Source organism: Corapipo altera, unplaced genomic scaffold, assembly GCF_003945725.1.
Source record: "Corapipo altera isolate COAL_440 unplaced genomic scaffold, ASM394572v1 63, whole genome shotgun sequence".
NCBI lineage: Eukaryota > Metazoa > Chordata > Aves > Passeriformes > Pipridae > Corapipo > Corapipo altera.
The window spans coordinates 4389992-4405404 of NW_020884928.1; the positions used below are offsets into that span (position 1 = coordinate 4389992).

The 15413-nt window shown below is 41.8% G+C and overlaps 1 protein-coding gene across 3 annotated transcripts in view; it reads left to right on the plus strand.

Moving 5' to 3' along the window:
- Positions 1–2036: 2036 nt before the first annotated feature.
- The window catches only part of RSU1 (Ras suppressor protein 1), a 104826-nt gene continuing 91449 nt past the window's right edge, over positions 2037–15413 (plus strand). The window contains exons 1-3 of one of the 3 annotated variants that reach the window (XR_003530188.1): positions 2037–2341; positions 6164–6275; positions 13428–13478. Coding sequence is in view for 2 of the 3 variants with exons in the window: in XM_027658657.1 (XP_027514458.1) it covers positions 2324–2341; positions 6164–6275; positions 13428–13478 (181 nt within the window). In the remaining variant the exon portion in view is untranslated. Of the gene's footprint in view, positions 2342–5756; positions 5910–6163; positions 6276–13427; positions 13479–15413 lie in introns of those variants that run through there. The other 2 variants (XM_027658657.1, XM_027658658.1) reach the window with 2 other exon arrangements.

The window sequence follows — 15413 nt, forward strand, 5'->3', positions numbered from 1 at the left end:
TAGACATTTATAAAACAGATATAACTTCAGAATAGGGCAGACATAGAAATATCAATTAATCTTTGACTACAATTAAATTTTCCGTTCCCTGGGCTAACACACATCAAACATAAAAGACATTGTTGACAGGGCATACAGGGTATACTGTTTCCCACCATGAAACATTTTTTGTCACAACCCAGAACGAATGACCAATTCATTTCCTGAATGTCAGCTGTGATGGACAGGCAAGAGAAAGTCACACCACAGCAAAGGAACATGGGCCTTATCAGAACTCTCACTTCACAACTATTACAAAGAGTCATTCACAGTGAAAGCAATTCCTTAATGTGACAATAGCAAAAATTAATTATGAAATGATGATAAAGTATAAATGGAAGTTTTAAGAAAATCTAGGAACTCTGAAGATTTCACAGTGAAGGCCAAAAAGCCACCATTCCACAAACACATAAAACTTTATAGCAGCTGAGCAGCCACTCTGGTTAAAATAAAATGTAGAAAAAACAAAGCAGGCAAAAAAGACAAGATACAAAATACAACTCAAAATCCTCTGACGGTAAGTTAGAAAGAGAGAAACCTGTTAATTCCCATGGGCCAACAGAATGAGATGTAAGCCAGCATTTTAAAAGTGTACAAGGACTAAGAAAAACTGAGCCTGTGTCCAGGTGGTACTCCTGCTAACATGCCTAAATATAAAATGGAAAAAGGAGAAATACCTGGTGTGGGATCAAACTGGCAGACATCTGTCCTGCTGAGCTGCTAGCAAAACAAAAAATTCCTCTAATAAGGGAAAACATAAAAGACCCTAATGTCAAATAAAACATTTTACGTTTAGTAGTCCAGAAAACTTTTGCTCTGAGTCCACTTCCAAACTGATGGCATATTTGCAATTAAAGGATGATGCAATCTTTGTCCATACTGTTTATTAAAACTCACTACAGGGGATAGCAAGCAGTAAAGAAACATCTGAACTGCCTGGAGATGAAGCCACAAAATAAATTCTAAAGACAGCAATGTGTAAGTCACTCCAAGTGCAATCAAGCATGGATTGAGTTATTTGCCTACAAAGATAAGAAGGACTGTATTTCTTCCTGCATCACAGGGCTATGAATGTCTGTTTTGGCTCTGATCTTCCTATGAATCCCTGTGGATTTGGCACAGTTGGTGCAGGGTAGAGAATCCCCTCAATGTCTGGTTGCTGTCGCTTGCTGGTGGGTGGCTGGAATGGAAACATCAGATTTTAGGCAAGAATTGGCTTGACAAAAATGTTGTCCTTTTCTGCATTTCTGCTGCAGCCTGGAGCACAGCTTGGCTGGAAGCCACAGATGAAAGGGAAGGGTATGTCTCTCCAAACAACTCCCTGCCACTGCAGGCAGTGTTCTGTGGTACATTGATTGCTCCTGTTAAAAGTGGATCAGTCCTGTCAGAAATAAGTTCTCACATTAAACCTTGGCCTTGTCAGGAGTGTGACAGAGCATAAACTGACAAACAGAAACCTGTACATGGTTTTAATGAATGAAGTTCATTAGTGGATTTTTGAGACTGGTATCAGTCACTTGTGATACAGTTTAAAGACAAAGTTTCCCAAGGACACCCCAGTCCCCATGCTTGCTGAACTGGGGCTGGCCTCCTGCTGGCTTAGGGACTGGTATGCAGACATGATCTGGTGGCCTGTGATGTGCATGAGGCCATTCTGGTAACACAACCTTTGGCCTTAAGCTCTAGAGGGCAACTCTAGCTGAACTGGTGACTTTGCTGAGATCTGTACTTCAAAAAGGCTGATCTCACTAAGAAAAAAAACATGTGTCTCTTTAAAGCAGATTAAATGCTATTGGACATCTTTCGATATGTTAAATACTTGCTCTTGGCAAGACCCTTGGTCACAATATCAAATTTTATAGAATCGTTGAACTTCTGCAGAATAAAAGACTGAAGAGCACTAGGAATGGGAGGAAGAGAAATTTTAAAGTTTTTTTTTTTTAGTCTAACAATAAGTTAGATTGGTGCATCTTTAAATTTACAAATTAGTAAAATGAGGTTATTTAGAGAAAAAAAAAAAAAGTCCAGCAGAGAATTTGTGCTCATGAAGACTGTTGAATGAAGCTCCTGGTACAAGGTTCAATTGATCTAGCCCAACTGACTCTCGCCAAAAATAGTCAAAGTCTAAAATTAGAGTAAATTATCAAACCCATTCTTTTAAAAAAACAGGAACAAAGTAACCCACTGCTGTCCTCTAACATTTTATATGAGGAACTACAACAGAAGTACCAACTGCACAAGTATTAAAGTGGAGGTCCTTAGAGGAGAGAGCTAGTGCTAAGCCATGTTTCTATCTTGGAAGGTAAGGAGTAATTTAAAACGCTTTAAAATGAAATGCAAACAGAAGAACTGAACAGATAATCTAAAAAGAATTATTCCATGAAACTTCTATGTGCTTTTTGCAGTGTACAATTCAAAAGAAAAAATCTGTGTTTAATAACATTTATAGCTTCACTCACAATGCTGCCATGAATATCTTTGCTTTTATGTCTGTGCACATTGCTATTTTATAGATAATGTCATTGTCGTGAATGCTGCATGTCCATATTATAATACCTGCACAACTACAACCTCTCCCTGTCAATGACAAAGCACAGATAATGAAGTGCATATTTTCACTTCCTAGAGCCTGCATGTTTTCATTTTATACATAAATCATCTTCTGCATGTTAGTATATATATTTATTCTTATATAAAGGTAATTTTATGAGGCAGTTGCATATGAACGGTAGGCCCTCTGAAGACCAGGATTTGAAGAATAAGAACTAAAAGGTCCATAACAATGTTTTTAATTGCCCTTCCCACATGACAGGACTATTCTTTATAAAGAGTAAATAACAAGTAATACCACTGTGAAATATTGTTAGGACTATAGTTACTTGAAGTAAAGGAGACAGAAGATATTCAGCTGAAATGCTAGAAATCATGGTGCTGGTCAATTTAAAACATTAGCTAATTTTAGTTAAATTTTCAAAGCAATTTTGACTGAAAAACAGTTTTCAATTGGTTCATAAAGCAAAGGAGGAGGTGGCTAAGTTTCCCATAACAACTCAGGATAAGTGTCCTAGGCATCAGAATTAACATATTTAGCATAATTATTTTTTGTCAACTGCTGAACTAAAACTACAGAATTATTCTGCAGTCCTAATTTAAATGAAATGCAACAAAAATTCACAGGATTGACTACTGTTCATAATACAGAACCACTGCAACAATACAGGGTTACTAACAAGTAAATGTTTAAAATGTTTATTAAATGATAATCAAAATAGAGGCCAAATTTTGCTTTTATAAGAAAAAGATCAGCAAAATAAATATTGCATGCCACTTATCACACTTACTTAGTGTAATGGTGATGGATACATTTGTAGTAGCAGTGCCCAAAAGTACACAAGTGGTTTTGCAGGGGCATGTTGCTGTTGTATCGCTTTGAGCACATGCTAACCCTGCATTAATGTTGTCCATTATCATAGCTTTTCTTAGAGGGGAAAAAAGATAAAAATAGAATAATAATGCAAAACCTTGATTCCTTGGTTGGAAGAACTACCAAGGACAGTGAGGGCAAGGGCAGGGGCAGAGCCACTGATCCCCTTGCTGCTTCCCAGCACAGTGAAAGGAAGCAGTGGGAGCCACTCACTGCCTGATCAGAGCAGGCTGGGAGCACTGTTGCAGGGGCAACTTTTCCCTCCTCTGACCACTACAGGGCAGCTGCAGCTCTGTCATACAGTCCTGGCCATATATCTACCTCATAGTTACCTACTTTAGCCTGCTGTCCTAAGGACAGAAGGCATACACCAGCCTCTGCAAAGAATTTAGGCATCTGCTCATCTCACATTTAAGCCAAGTGACAGATTTAGAACAAATCTGACAGATAGCAAAGATATTTTGTAGCTGTTTCATAAGCAAAAAATCAGTAGCTTGATGGTCTAAATTGGAAAAGCCTGTACTGTGAGCTCAAGCACTGTACATGTGGGGAGGGCTCCACTGGCTGGTCCCCAGGCACAGGCTGACCAGCCTCTAGCAGGGGGTATACAGCAGGAGCTAAGGATATTTGGGGCTAAAGGGGTTACAGAAGAACTTGATGGAGTGGGAGGAGGTGGTGGGGGATAAGAGAGGAGCCGCTGGCTTACTGCAGTGGCATAGGCCCCCTGCAGGAAATGACTTCACGAGTTTGACTGCTGGAGGGAAAATGTGCATAATATTTCACGACCAAGAAATGACCCGACCCTTGGACAATGTGGCTTGTGAACCTTCTTTCCCACTCCTTCTCAGACAACTGGTATTTAGTGCTCCACGAGATGCTGACAAACTTTAAAAGCAAAGCTCGACAGCAACTCCTCTGCCAAACCCAGCACGGATCTGACTGGGGTATGGATTTGTGCACTTACTCAGACAAAAGGTTTGCTCAAGCAGGAACCAAAGTAGGTTGCACAGAAGGCATGAGTGATAGATGAACTTGTTACATAACAACAGGATAATGAAATTAGGTGGATGGTAAAAAAAAAAACCACAATCCTGACAAAAGGGAGTAATGAAAATATGTTTATTAAGTGAGGAGTAATTAAATACTTCTATGGTAGGGGAAGAATGTGGATATCTAGGCAACATACAATGTTCTGATCACTGCATAAGCGGGACAGAGAGAAGCGCCAGGTGAGCTTAGCATTAGCCACAAAATGAGTATCTTGTTATAGTCACATGTGCTGTTTGTTGGAATAAGGAAGTTAGGACCATATATATAGACAATAAATCTGCCTGAGCCTTTGCTACTAAATGAAGCCTGCAATCATTCTCCCTGAAATAAGAACTGCAGACATGTTAGCACCTACATCTTTGGGACAACTGACTGGTGACAGTCAGGACATTTTCTTAGACAGAAGAGGGATCCAGATTCATGTTCCTGTAGACAAAAAAGAGCTATATATCATTGTCTTGTGCATGTGAGTGACAGTGTGTTTTGTGCTGAGAAATCCAGATAAAAGGAAGGTCTTCCACTAGTGTCTTGTAAGAAAGACCTGAAAGCAGCCTGTAGCTACAGGAAAGGCTCAAGGTAGTAAACACCATCTAGGGATAAACATGCTACAGTTCTGCAGCCCATAATTAAATCCTTACATTCCTAAAAAAGGTAAAGTTGAAGTTTTGCCTCCAGAAAGTTTGTTATTTGCTGGCTTAGGCACATTCCTGCTCATCATCTTTTGGCTAGCTTATTATTTTAGGCTAACATCATGGAGCACATATGCAAAATTCAAAGCTTTGGTTCTCAACAGGTAATTTTATAGATTTTGTCATTAATTGCTCTGAGCTTCCACGTCTGTGTAACAACAGGAAATAGGAGCTTCTTATCTCCTATCAAAGATGTTACAGCATAAATACATTCTGGGCAGTAAGGCTGTGACTCCAACATCATGGTGTGACAAGATCAACTAAAAGTGCTCAGAACCTGGGTCCAGCCTTGTCACTCGGTTTGCAACTAGAACTGAGTAGACAATCCACGAAGGCACCTCAAGAAATGGAAACCGCTGATTCAATGTTCCCTTTTGTTTGCTTGGTTGGGTTTTTTGATAATGTCTTTTCCCTCAGAAAGCCTTTGCCAACTTCTCAGGGCTCTAACTCCCCTTGTCCCGACCGCTCCCTCCGGGCCGGGGCGCGCCCCCGCTTTCCGGGGCGGGAGCTGCGCTGCGCCTGCGCGCGAGGGCGGGGCGGGAGGCGGTGGGCGGGGCCCGGCGGGGCGGGGCGGGCGCGTGCCGACCGGGGATCCGCCGGGATCCTCCCGCTGTTCCCCCTGCGATCCCGCTGTGTCCTGCCTAGTGTCCCGCCGGATCCCCTCGTGTCCCGCCGGATCCCCTCGCGTCCCGCCGCACCACCGCGCGGTAAGTCCCCTCGGGGGCAGCGGCGGGCCTGTCCCTCCGCGCGGAGGCGGGAGGGCGGCCGGCATCCCGGCCAGTGCTCCGCTGGGCTGGGCTGGGCTGGGCTGGGGCGGGCGCGACGGGACGGGACGGGACCCACCGGCGGCGCGGGACGGGCGGGCTCGCTGCCCTCGGACCCCTCGGGGCCGTCCCGGCGCTGTCCCGGTGGGAGCCCCGGCCGGCTCACGGCTCACGGTGTCCGTTTCTGCCCCTCCCAGACCATGTCCAAGTCGCTGAAGAAGATCGTGGAGGAGAGCAGGGAGAAGAACCAGCCCGAGGTGGACATGTGCGACCGGGGCATCTCCAGCATGCTGGACGTGCCTGGCCTGTGTAGGTACTGGCGGGCGGGCACAGCGCGGAAACTTCCTTATTTGTCCCGGGCGAGCCGGGGCCGCCGCCCGGGGCTGGGGCCGGGGGGGACTGGCTGCCCCGCCCCGCTCCGGCCGCTGCCCCGGCCCCGCTGCCCCGGGGTGGTCGCCCGAGCCTCTTCTGTGCAAGGGAAGACCTGACGCTTTGGGCACCGGGGCCTTCGGAAGAGATCCGTGGGGCAGGGGAACACGCCCCGCTTCAGGCTCCCGTCAGCACCGCGGGGAGCCGTGTATGTCCGGGGAGCCCTGCACCGGAGGGACCGGCGTGGGGAGCCGGGGCTCCCTCCCGGCACCTGCAGCGCTCAGCGTTCCCTGTCGCACTGCTGGCATTCTGGCACTTGAGTGATGGGAAGACTTTGCCACCTCTCCGCCTTGCTACTGAAACAAAAACACCAGCCAAGCAGCATCTCCAGAGTTTTTGGGAAGGGATAGGGTGACATCACCCTGGGACTACGCGTGGCTGGTCTCTGAAGGAGAGGACAGTAGCACTGTATTACAAATGCAGCAGCATGATACTTCAGATATTAAATGATTGCACATGCTTCCTGAACCGTGACAGGATGTTGCTGCTGGTATGTTGCATTTACTGTGGTTAATTTACGTCAAATGCAAGATACCAGTAACAGCATGCTGTCACAGTTCTGGAGAACACATAAATGAAGAGTCAGGTGCCTTTCCCTTGCTTTTGCTTTTTCTAAAAATGCACATGATGTTGCCTGTGTCTGGGTTGTGTGTGTGATTTTGGGAAGATGATGTTGTAAAGACTGTACATGTGAACTCACATTAAATAGAAAGCTTCACTGTATTTCTATTGGACGGGCAGTTATTTGAGGCAAAGTAGTGTTTAGCTCACATTAACTACAGATCAGTTTTCAGAACTATATTTATACCTGTCAGGTAGCAATAGATGATGAGTGTGTGGGGCAGCAACAGAGTATTTGTAACAGTTAGTTTTGTTAAATAGGCTTGGCGCCTGTTATCAACACTAAACACATAATTAATTAGTCAGCTTTGATCTTTAGGTGGGGAAAAAAGATAATGTTGAAGCATGTTGGCAATGCTAAAAAGAAAAAAAGCTTTTCTTGTGCAAAGACTGTTTTGGGTTTGTTTTTCAGGCAGAGCCAGGGACCACAAGGTGGGACACTGTGGTCCACGGATGGTCCTTGATACCAGGCTGCTAATTAAGCATCTGAGGTGTCTTTGACAGGGAACTCCCTACATGAAGTGTAGACTCGTGGTACCCTGGTTAGGCTGCACTGCATCAGAGAAGTCTGTGTGCAGATACTCCTCGTGGACACTGAGTGACTTGATCTAGCATGGGGGATTTGGACCCTTCTCCAATTTGAGATGAAAGTTAGGAAAGGAGGAAATGATGACTGGTTTCTGTTAAGTTAATTTATTATTCAGTTACTTTGCTCCCTGACAGGGTTTTTGTTTTGGTTTGGTTTTTTTAGTGTTTGTTTGGTTTGGTTTTGGTTTTTTGTTTGTTTTTTTTATAGTCAAGATATTCACTTTCTGGATGAGGAATACCTTCTACCAGATATGCCTTTAAAAAGGCAATGAATAGGTATTACCTCGGAATTTTTGGTAACGGTTTGAGAAAATGTTAAATGTGTTGTTTTCAAACCCTGTCATCTGACTCTGAATGGGTGGTCTTTTTTAGTATAGATTGGGTATTTTGGTTGTCTCTGGAATGGAAGCTAAATGAGTCTGACCTGGTACCTTCCTTTCTTGGTGTGTTGGGTATCTTTCCAGGGCAGTGTTAAAGCTTGCCTTTTCAGCAACTTTTTTTAAATTTTTTTTTTTCACAAAATAAAGATCTTTGTTAAAAGCAACCATCACTATTCATGCCCAGCAACTGTTCTTTCACAGCATTTTGTCTTTTAGAAGGGCCACTAGTAGAGGTTCAGAGATAAGCATAAGTTTAGACTATGATTGGAGGGAACATTTTTAGCTATTTGAGGTTTAAAGACTTGGTAATTGGAGGATATGCCTAAGTTATTGTGTTCAATAACCCCTGATAAAGATTTTGTCTCATGTAATTATTTAGTGATGGTAAATGCCTCTACCACAGGGGCCAGTAACTCTTAAAGGTAAGCTGCTCGCTATAGTCCTTACTCTTCAAGGAAAGGAACAAGCCTTGCCCCACTGCATGTCTGAGTACTTGCTGCAGAGTGACTAGTGAACTTGTATTTAAGCTTTCTTAACTTAATTCACTTAGAGTTACTGCAAGCACAAGGATTTGGAAGCAGTGTACCATGCAACATCTGTTCGATGGGCCAGTCCTTCTCCTTAGGTGTAGACCTATTCTTGTCATGTGTGTTTAAAAAAAAACAAAACCCAACAAAATGTGACATAGAAAACTGGTGTTATATGGGGGCAGAGAGGAGCAAAGGGCTTGGATACAATTCTTTTCTGGCTTCTCTTTTCAGTCTAATGAATTACTTGCTACAGTACAAGGCAGTCACCATTTGTATTTTCTTTTGCCTTGACTTCCACCCTCTGTAGCAGCTGTGGGAGATACAAAACAGACATTTGCCTCTGTCAAATACCAATGTCTCTTTCCAAATCAAGATGCAATACTTCTATCTGAAAAGAGATTGACACTTGGTATCTGAAGCTGTCTTAAGCTAGCTTAGACCTTTACATCTTGGCAACCTTTATATCTCTTCCCACTTTTGTGTTTAGCAAGAGTGGAGTTACCAGCTTATTTATAATGTGGCATTCAGATTCCCAAAGAAAAGTTCAGTAGTTCCTTAACCACTCCTTGCTCAGGAGTTCATTAATGTCATTAGAAATAGAGTTCTATTTTTGGAATGTCCCTCAAATCCAGGTACTTCCATGTTGCCTTCTAATAACTTAAAGTACAGACTAGAATTGTGTTACAGGCTTTTAGAGCACGTAAATTTTTGATGCTTTCAGAATTGTAATACAAGAAAGCTCTTTTCAGAGAAGTTCTGTAGGAAAGAGGTTTCATTTGAGACAGAAAATATCCCTTGATCTGAATGTTCTGTGCTTTAGCTTGTCATATTAATTCAAAGACCACGTGAAACAGTTTCAAGCATTAAAGACTGTTCTTATTCCAGCATATAATAAAAGAGATGTTATACCATTTGTGAGCACATATACGCACTATAGTTGTGCATCCTGCATACACAAATAGTATTAAAAAATATCTTGCCCTGTGGAAGTGTTCTGTGGTGTTGGTTTGTTTTTTTTTTTATTTTGTATTATGGCATAAATAGATGACCTTTGTTTATAAGGCACCCACTATGGACAGGTAATGGTAGAGAACGCCAATAGGCACCCTGTAGGGTGAACAAGCAAATTCAGCACATAAAGAATGATGTGCCCTTCCCCTAGCCTAGCAGTTCTTAGAGCACTTATTGGTAGAACTTTGAACAGCCATCAACAGCTATGGAATTGTTCGTGGGAGTATGGACCAGTCTAATGTAAGTGTCTTTTAAGAGGCTGATATGAAGAAGCTACGAATTAAGGAATTATTTTGCCCAAATAACTTGAGGCATCTGCTCTGTTGTCAGGGAGATTTACTCTGTAAGTGTTAATTTGCTCTCGTTATTGTTCCATCTGTAAGATATTCGTATTTTGCATAAAGTACATGCTTGTGTGGTAGGAAGTAACATGCCTAGAATTATTTATCAGAAAGTTAGTGTTGATATAATTGTTCATTTCTAAAATAACCAAAGCACAGAAGATGAAGAGGCAAGCTACTGTAACAATATTGAAATGCTCATCCTGCATTAACTTCCTCCAGTGGGACAGACAATGCCTTATCTTGGCGCAGCAAGATTGCTGGGGTCTTCCTGTTTTGTGGGTGTTTTTTGGTTTCTTTTTTGTAATTTATTTTACCCTGGGTTTAGTTGGGTTTTTGTTGATTTTTTTTTTTTTTTTTTTTTTGGCAGGGGGATGGAGGTTTTTTGTTTGTTTATTCTTTCCTTTTATAAAAAAAAATAGGTTGAGTAGTGTCATCCAGATACTTTATGTAAAGGTAGCTTGCAGTGCGTGGCAGCAGTATATAAAAAGGCATGATGCTAGGACCAAAAGGGAAGAGCCTAAATATTCTTCCTTTGATTTGTTCTGTTTTGAAGCAATAGTGGGACTGGGACCATAATGAGAATTTGTAATTACTGTGCAAGTAAATTGGCAGTAGGTATTATCCTGACTCTCAAACTTCTGCGTGAATATCTGGTGCATTCCTGAAATCACAATAACTTATTGCCTGTGTTCTAATGACTGTAATGTTACCAAGGCAATGGCCAGGAGCATCTCCAGTGGCATCACAGAGAGGCCATAGCAATTCCCTGTGGGAATCTCTGTTCCCTTTTATTCTCAGGAGACTGGTACTCAGGCTGATACGTCTGACCTGTTGAGTGATCTTAGCATGTCCTGCTAGTTAGGCTTATCTGGGCTGTGTGCATCCAAACCAAAATGGCCCCACCAGACCCCCTTCAGCATTCTAGATGTTACTCAGGGATGTTAATTAGTTTCTTAAGATACATGTCTTAATTATCAGAGTTTGTAGTTTAGTTGTCCTGCAGAATTGGCTTTGTATACAGGATGAGGAAAACCACAGTCAGCTGTTCCCACAACATAGTCCTTTTCACAGGAGGAGGTGTGTGGTGGAGTATGGAAAACCATGTTATTTGCAGGGGCTGGTTGTTTAACATAGGAGAGTTTAATGTAAGTGAGTAAATGTCCCTTCATGTGAGGAGTGATCAAGTGCCACTCTCTGTCTAGGCTCTCTTTCTTAAAATACTTGTAAATCTATCTCTGAACTGGTAGTAGCTTTGAACCTTTCAAGACTGAAGAATCTTTCTGTCTGGATATGTCTAAATTGCTGCTGGAGGCAGTCCAGAGCACAGACACCTAAACCTTTACTCTTTTCCAAATAGTGTTGGAATGTAGCCCTTTTTGTTCCTTTGGGGGATGTCGGCCTGTTGTTGCTGGTCAAAGATGCAATGAGATTCTTTGTCCATCAGGATGGACTGAGGTAGTGGAGTTTCAGACAAGATGTCTAGGCTTCAGTCGAATTTAGACAATAAAGTCCAGACTGAAATGTCTAGAGATTTTGGCCCTGAAATTTTTGACATGGACTTTGTTCTATTTTGTATAGGTATGTGAGAAGAAGCCTTTCTGAAAATAGTCTCAGTTGAAGAATAAGTAATGTGACAGAAAAGGAGAGGGAGTAGTGAGAATAATGCTTGTAAGCTGGTGTTGTTAAAGGCCAGCAGTGCACATGGCTTGATGGTGTAGTCAGCAGGCTTACCTTTTAAAACTAAATAGGCACCGAATTTATTCTCGTATTTAAATTCATGAGGAGTTTGATGTTCAGAAGACCAAGGTCTGCATCCCCGAAGCTTTATTGCCCTTGAGTAGGCATCCACACTTCCTATATATAGACATGATGAAATCATGGCAGGAAAGGTTCACCATGGACACCATGGATTAATCAGGGTCAATCTCTGTTTTCTAGTAGTAAATACTTAATTTTCTTTGTTCAGTTTATAGGTGATCCAGAGCAGGTATTTGCATGTGTGGTGCTGTCTAGCATTTGGTGCAGTTCAGTGACTTTATACTTCTGTGGTGCAAATAAGTTGCATGCGAGTGATGTCTCCTTATAAGCTGGCTTCTTGTATGAGTTAAATATTATTTGGCATGCTTTTCTTTTAAATATTGAATTGCATCTTGAGCACAGAAACAGCAAATCCTCAGCACTTTTTTTAGTCCATGTGAGTTGTCATTCTGATTTGTATGCTTAGAATGCGTGTTTCACTTAGTGGAGCGTGGGGAGGGGAAGACATTACCATTTCTTGTCACTACCTTGAAAAGTTTCTTTTATTTTGATACCTTGGACATGTCTAGCCTTAGCATTAACAAATAATCATTCATAGAAGTCATATCCTCATGGAAGAGGTAGTTCATGAGCAGAAAAGAGTTAAGAAAGTCCTATCATATTGGTGGTTATATGAACTAAATTTGAGCTTTCCTCATGTAGTTTCTCAAGTCATTCTAGCTGCTTATTAAAAGGCACTTGGTGGGGATTGATGGTCTTAATGTAATGAAGTTCATTATGGACTCTGAAAAAGTAAAGAACAGATTGTCTGAATTTTGGATTCTTCTGTGAAGCTGGCAGAGCTCTGCAAAACTGGAATGAACTAGTTAAGACCACAGAAGTGTGGTGACACCTTTGGTCCTTGTTCTGCTCTAATAAACCATAGGAACCATCAACTAAAAAGGGAAAAAAGAAATAATGCAGAAGTTCTTTTAGAATCCACTCTGTGCCTGACTGCCCAATTTGACATCCCAGTCCCTGCACCCACAGTTCAGTGTGGGTGTTGGGGGTCCTTTGGGCAGCAGTGATGCAGGGTCCCACCTGCTAAGAGCCCAGTTATCGTAGTACTTGTGGCAAGATACTGACTCTTTAATATGGAGGTGAGTTGGTGTTGGTCTTTTTTGCCACTGTAGTTACATCATGCCTTTTAAAGCCTAAAGCTCTTTGTGGAGGCTGCTGCTTTTGTCTTTCCTTTAGTGCTGGCTTTCCTACAATATTCTTACAGACTTTCTATGGGCTTCTTTCCCTGTCCTCCTGTTCTATATTGTGAGGTGGTGCAGGTAGTACTTAAAGTGCTCATATTTTAGTAGAAATTTAGGATGGGTACAATGTTTCTTCCTTTCTCCTCCCTGCCTTTCCTTCCTCTACAACCTGCAATTGCATAGGGAACTGTGGTGATGCTTTTTTTGCACTGAACTTTCTGATCTGATGGTGCCTGTGAGTGACTGCTTTCATTCTGCTAATAGGTTATAATTGCCTGTGTTATGTCATGAGCTTTTTCAAGGGTTACTGAAAGGGGCTGCTGTATCAGTGAGTAGAAGCTCTCCAAGTCGTGTTTGATGCAGTAACAGAAATGGGGACAGAGGAGTAGCTGGATGTGTCCTTTAGTCTTGAGTTTGTCTTGTTTGTTGTGACAGTGCACATGAATCTGAAATTACTGGAGTGGAGAGAATAACTTTCCTATTTTATTTTCAGCTGGAATAGATACAAACTCTCAGTTGCCATGTCCATAAACTAATTTCTTTCTCTCTTTATTTGCAGTTACGTTGTCTCATATCACACAGCTAGTTCTGAGTCACAACAAGCTTACATGTAAGTATATTCCTGTATTTAGACTTCATTACAGGCAGTTGAGTTGAAAAGGTGACGCTGTTAGTTTGATTTTTTTTTTGTGATAGAACACAATGTCACTGTTAAGAGTACTTCTTGGTTTAGCACTTCATTAAAGAGACTGAGGATGTGACTTAGCAGCCATGTTCAACGTGCCTTTTCATCTTCAGTACAGATCTACAGTGTACTGGAAGATCTGGAATTCTCAGTCTTGTTACCAGTTCAGCCAGAAATCCATTTCCTACCATGGCTCCGAAGTCCTTATGTTTAGATGAGAACTTCTGAAATTTTTAATTGTACCAGAAATGATAGAGTTTGCATTTCAGTGATAATTAATTTGACTGAAGCAAAACAGATTACAGCTCCACTGCATTATGTCTATAACCAAACATATGTGAGCAAAGCCAACTGAATGTAAGCATCAGGCATGGGAGTCAAACAGCATACCTCTGTCAAAAAAAAAAAATCTTCTGAGTGTAAGTTTTCTCTTGCTTGTACTGCACACACCGCCTTCAGTTATTACCTTGTGAATCCTGCTTCCCACAGTGAAGAAGCCTTTAAGTGAGGTGTTGGTAAATAGCATGTAATGAGAGCAATGTAAACATGAAATGTAACTTGGTGGAGGCAGATATCAGGCTGACTTTTGCAAGGCAGAAGTGTTTGTGGGTTTTGGGGGTTTTTTTGGTTTGTTGTTGGCTTTCTTTTGGTTTTGCTTTTTTGTGTTTTGTTTTGGGGTTTTTTTGTGGGGGCTTTTTGGGGGGGTTGTTGTTTTGTTTTGTTTGGGGCTTTTTGGTAGTAGAATGCTTCAGGTTTATCCATCAGTGTCTTGTTGAAACATTCCTGCTTCTTGGTTGCTGAAATTCAAGCAGTGAATTTTGTCTCATATTGTTGCTGCATCTTCTAAAGAGAAGTGTTGGTGTTGTTGATGTTCTTGTCGTTGTGTACTCTCTGCATATGCCAGTGGATTTCTCTCTCAACCAGTCCTTCTGTTTTTGGAACTCAGTTGAAGAGTGTATGAAATGGGGAGGGGAATGGAACCACCAAAATGGGTTTGTGTTGACGAGAGGACTGGTTAGGTGCTTTAGCATGTACCCAAGGAAATCCTTACAAATTGAGATAGATTTAAAAAAAACCACAAACAACCTCCCCAAAAAACCAATCCATTAAAACCCAACCTATTGAACTCTTGCAATACTTGCTGCATGAGCTGGAAGGTAGTAAGGTAGTATGTTATTTAAAACATATGAATTAATGCAAAAATTTCACTAAAGGCTCTGAGCATTTGCAGAGGATTAAGCATGAGGAAAAATGTAAATATTCTTAGATTCTAGTACTTAAACACTTATCTGGATGCAGTTTATTAGGTACTAACGTGTAGCTTAAAGGGTTTGTAGCAGTAAATAGATGAAACTATGGGGACTTAATGGCTGTAAGAAGTATGACTTAGTTATTCTGGGCCTTGCTTCTAGTTGTGTAGTGTCCTCTAGATTGGCATATTGCTATTTGTTTTTGTCCCTATGGTAGTTTTCAAAGAATATCAACTTAATTATAAATGTGACCAACAGTTTCCTGCCATCTCTCAGGTAAATGATGACTGATGGGTAAATTGATGGGCAAATCAAGGCAGGAAAAATCCTAATCATCACTACTAAACATGCAGGTCTATCACTGTTTTAGAAGGTCATGAAGTTACACATAGCTGGAAGCTGGGAGAATGTTTTGAGAAAGATTGTCATAAATTTTCTTTGAGCGTGTTGCCATCTGGCATCTGTTATAAACCACTGATGGAGTTGGGCTGTGGGGCCACCCAGCTGGTGGCTTCTGTGTTCTCTCAGGTACTGCAAGGAGATACCTGTCTGAACTTGAGTTGCTTGAAAGTCAGGCAGTTAATTTGATCCAGCCACTTCAGCTTTCCCT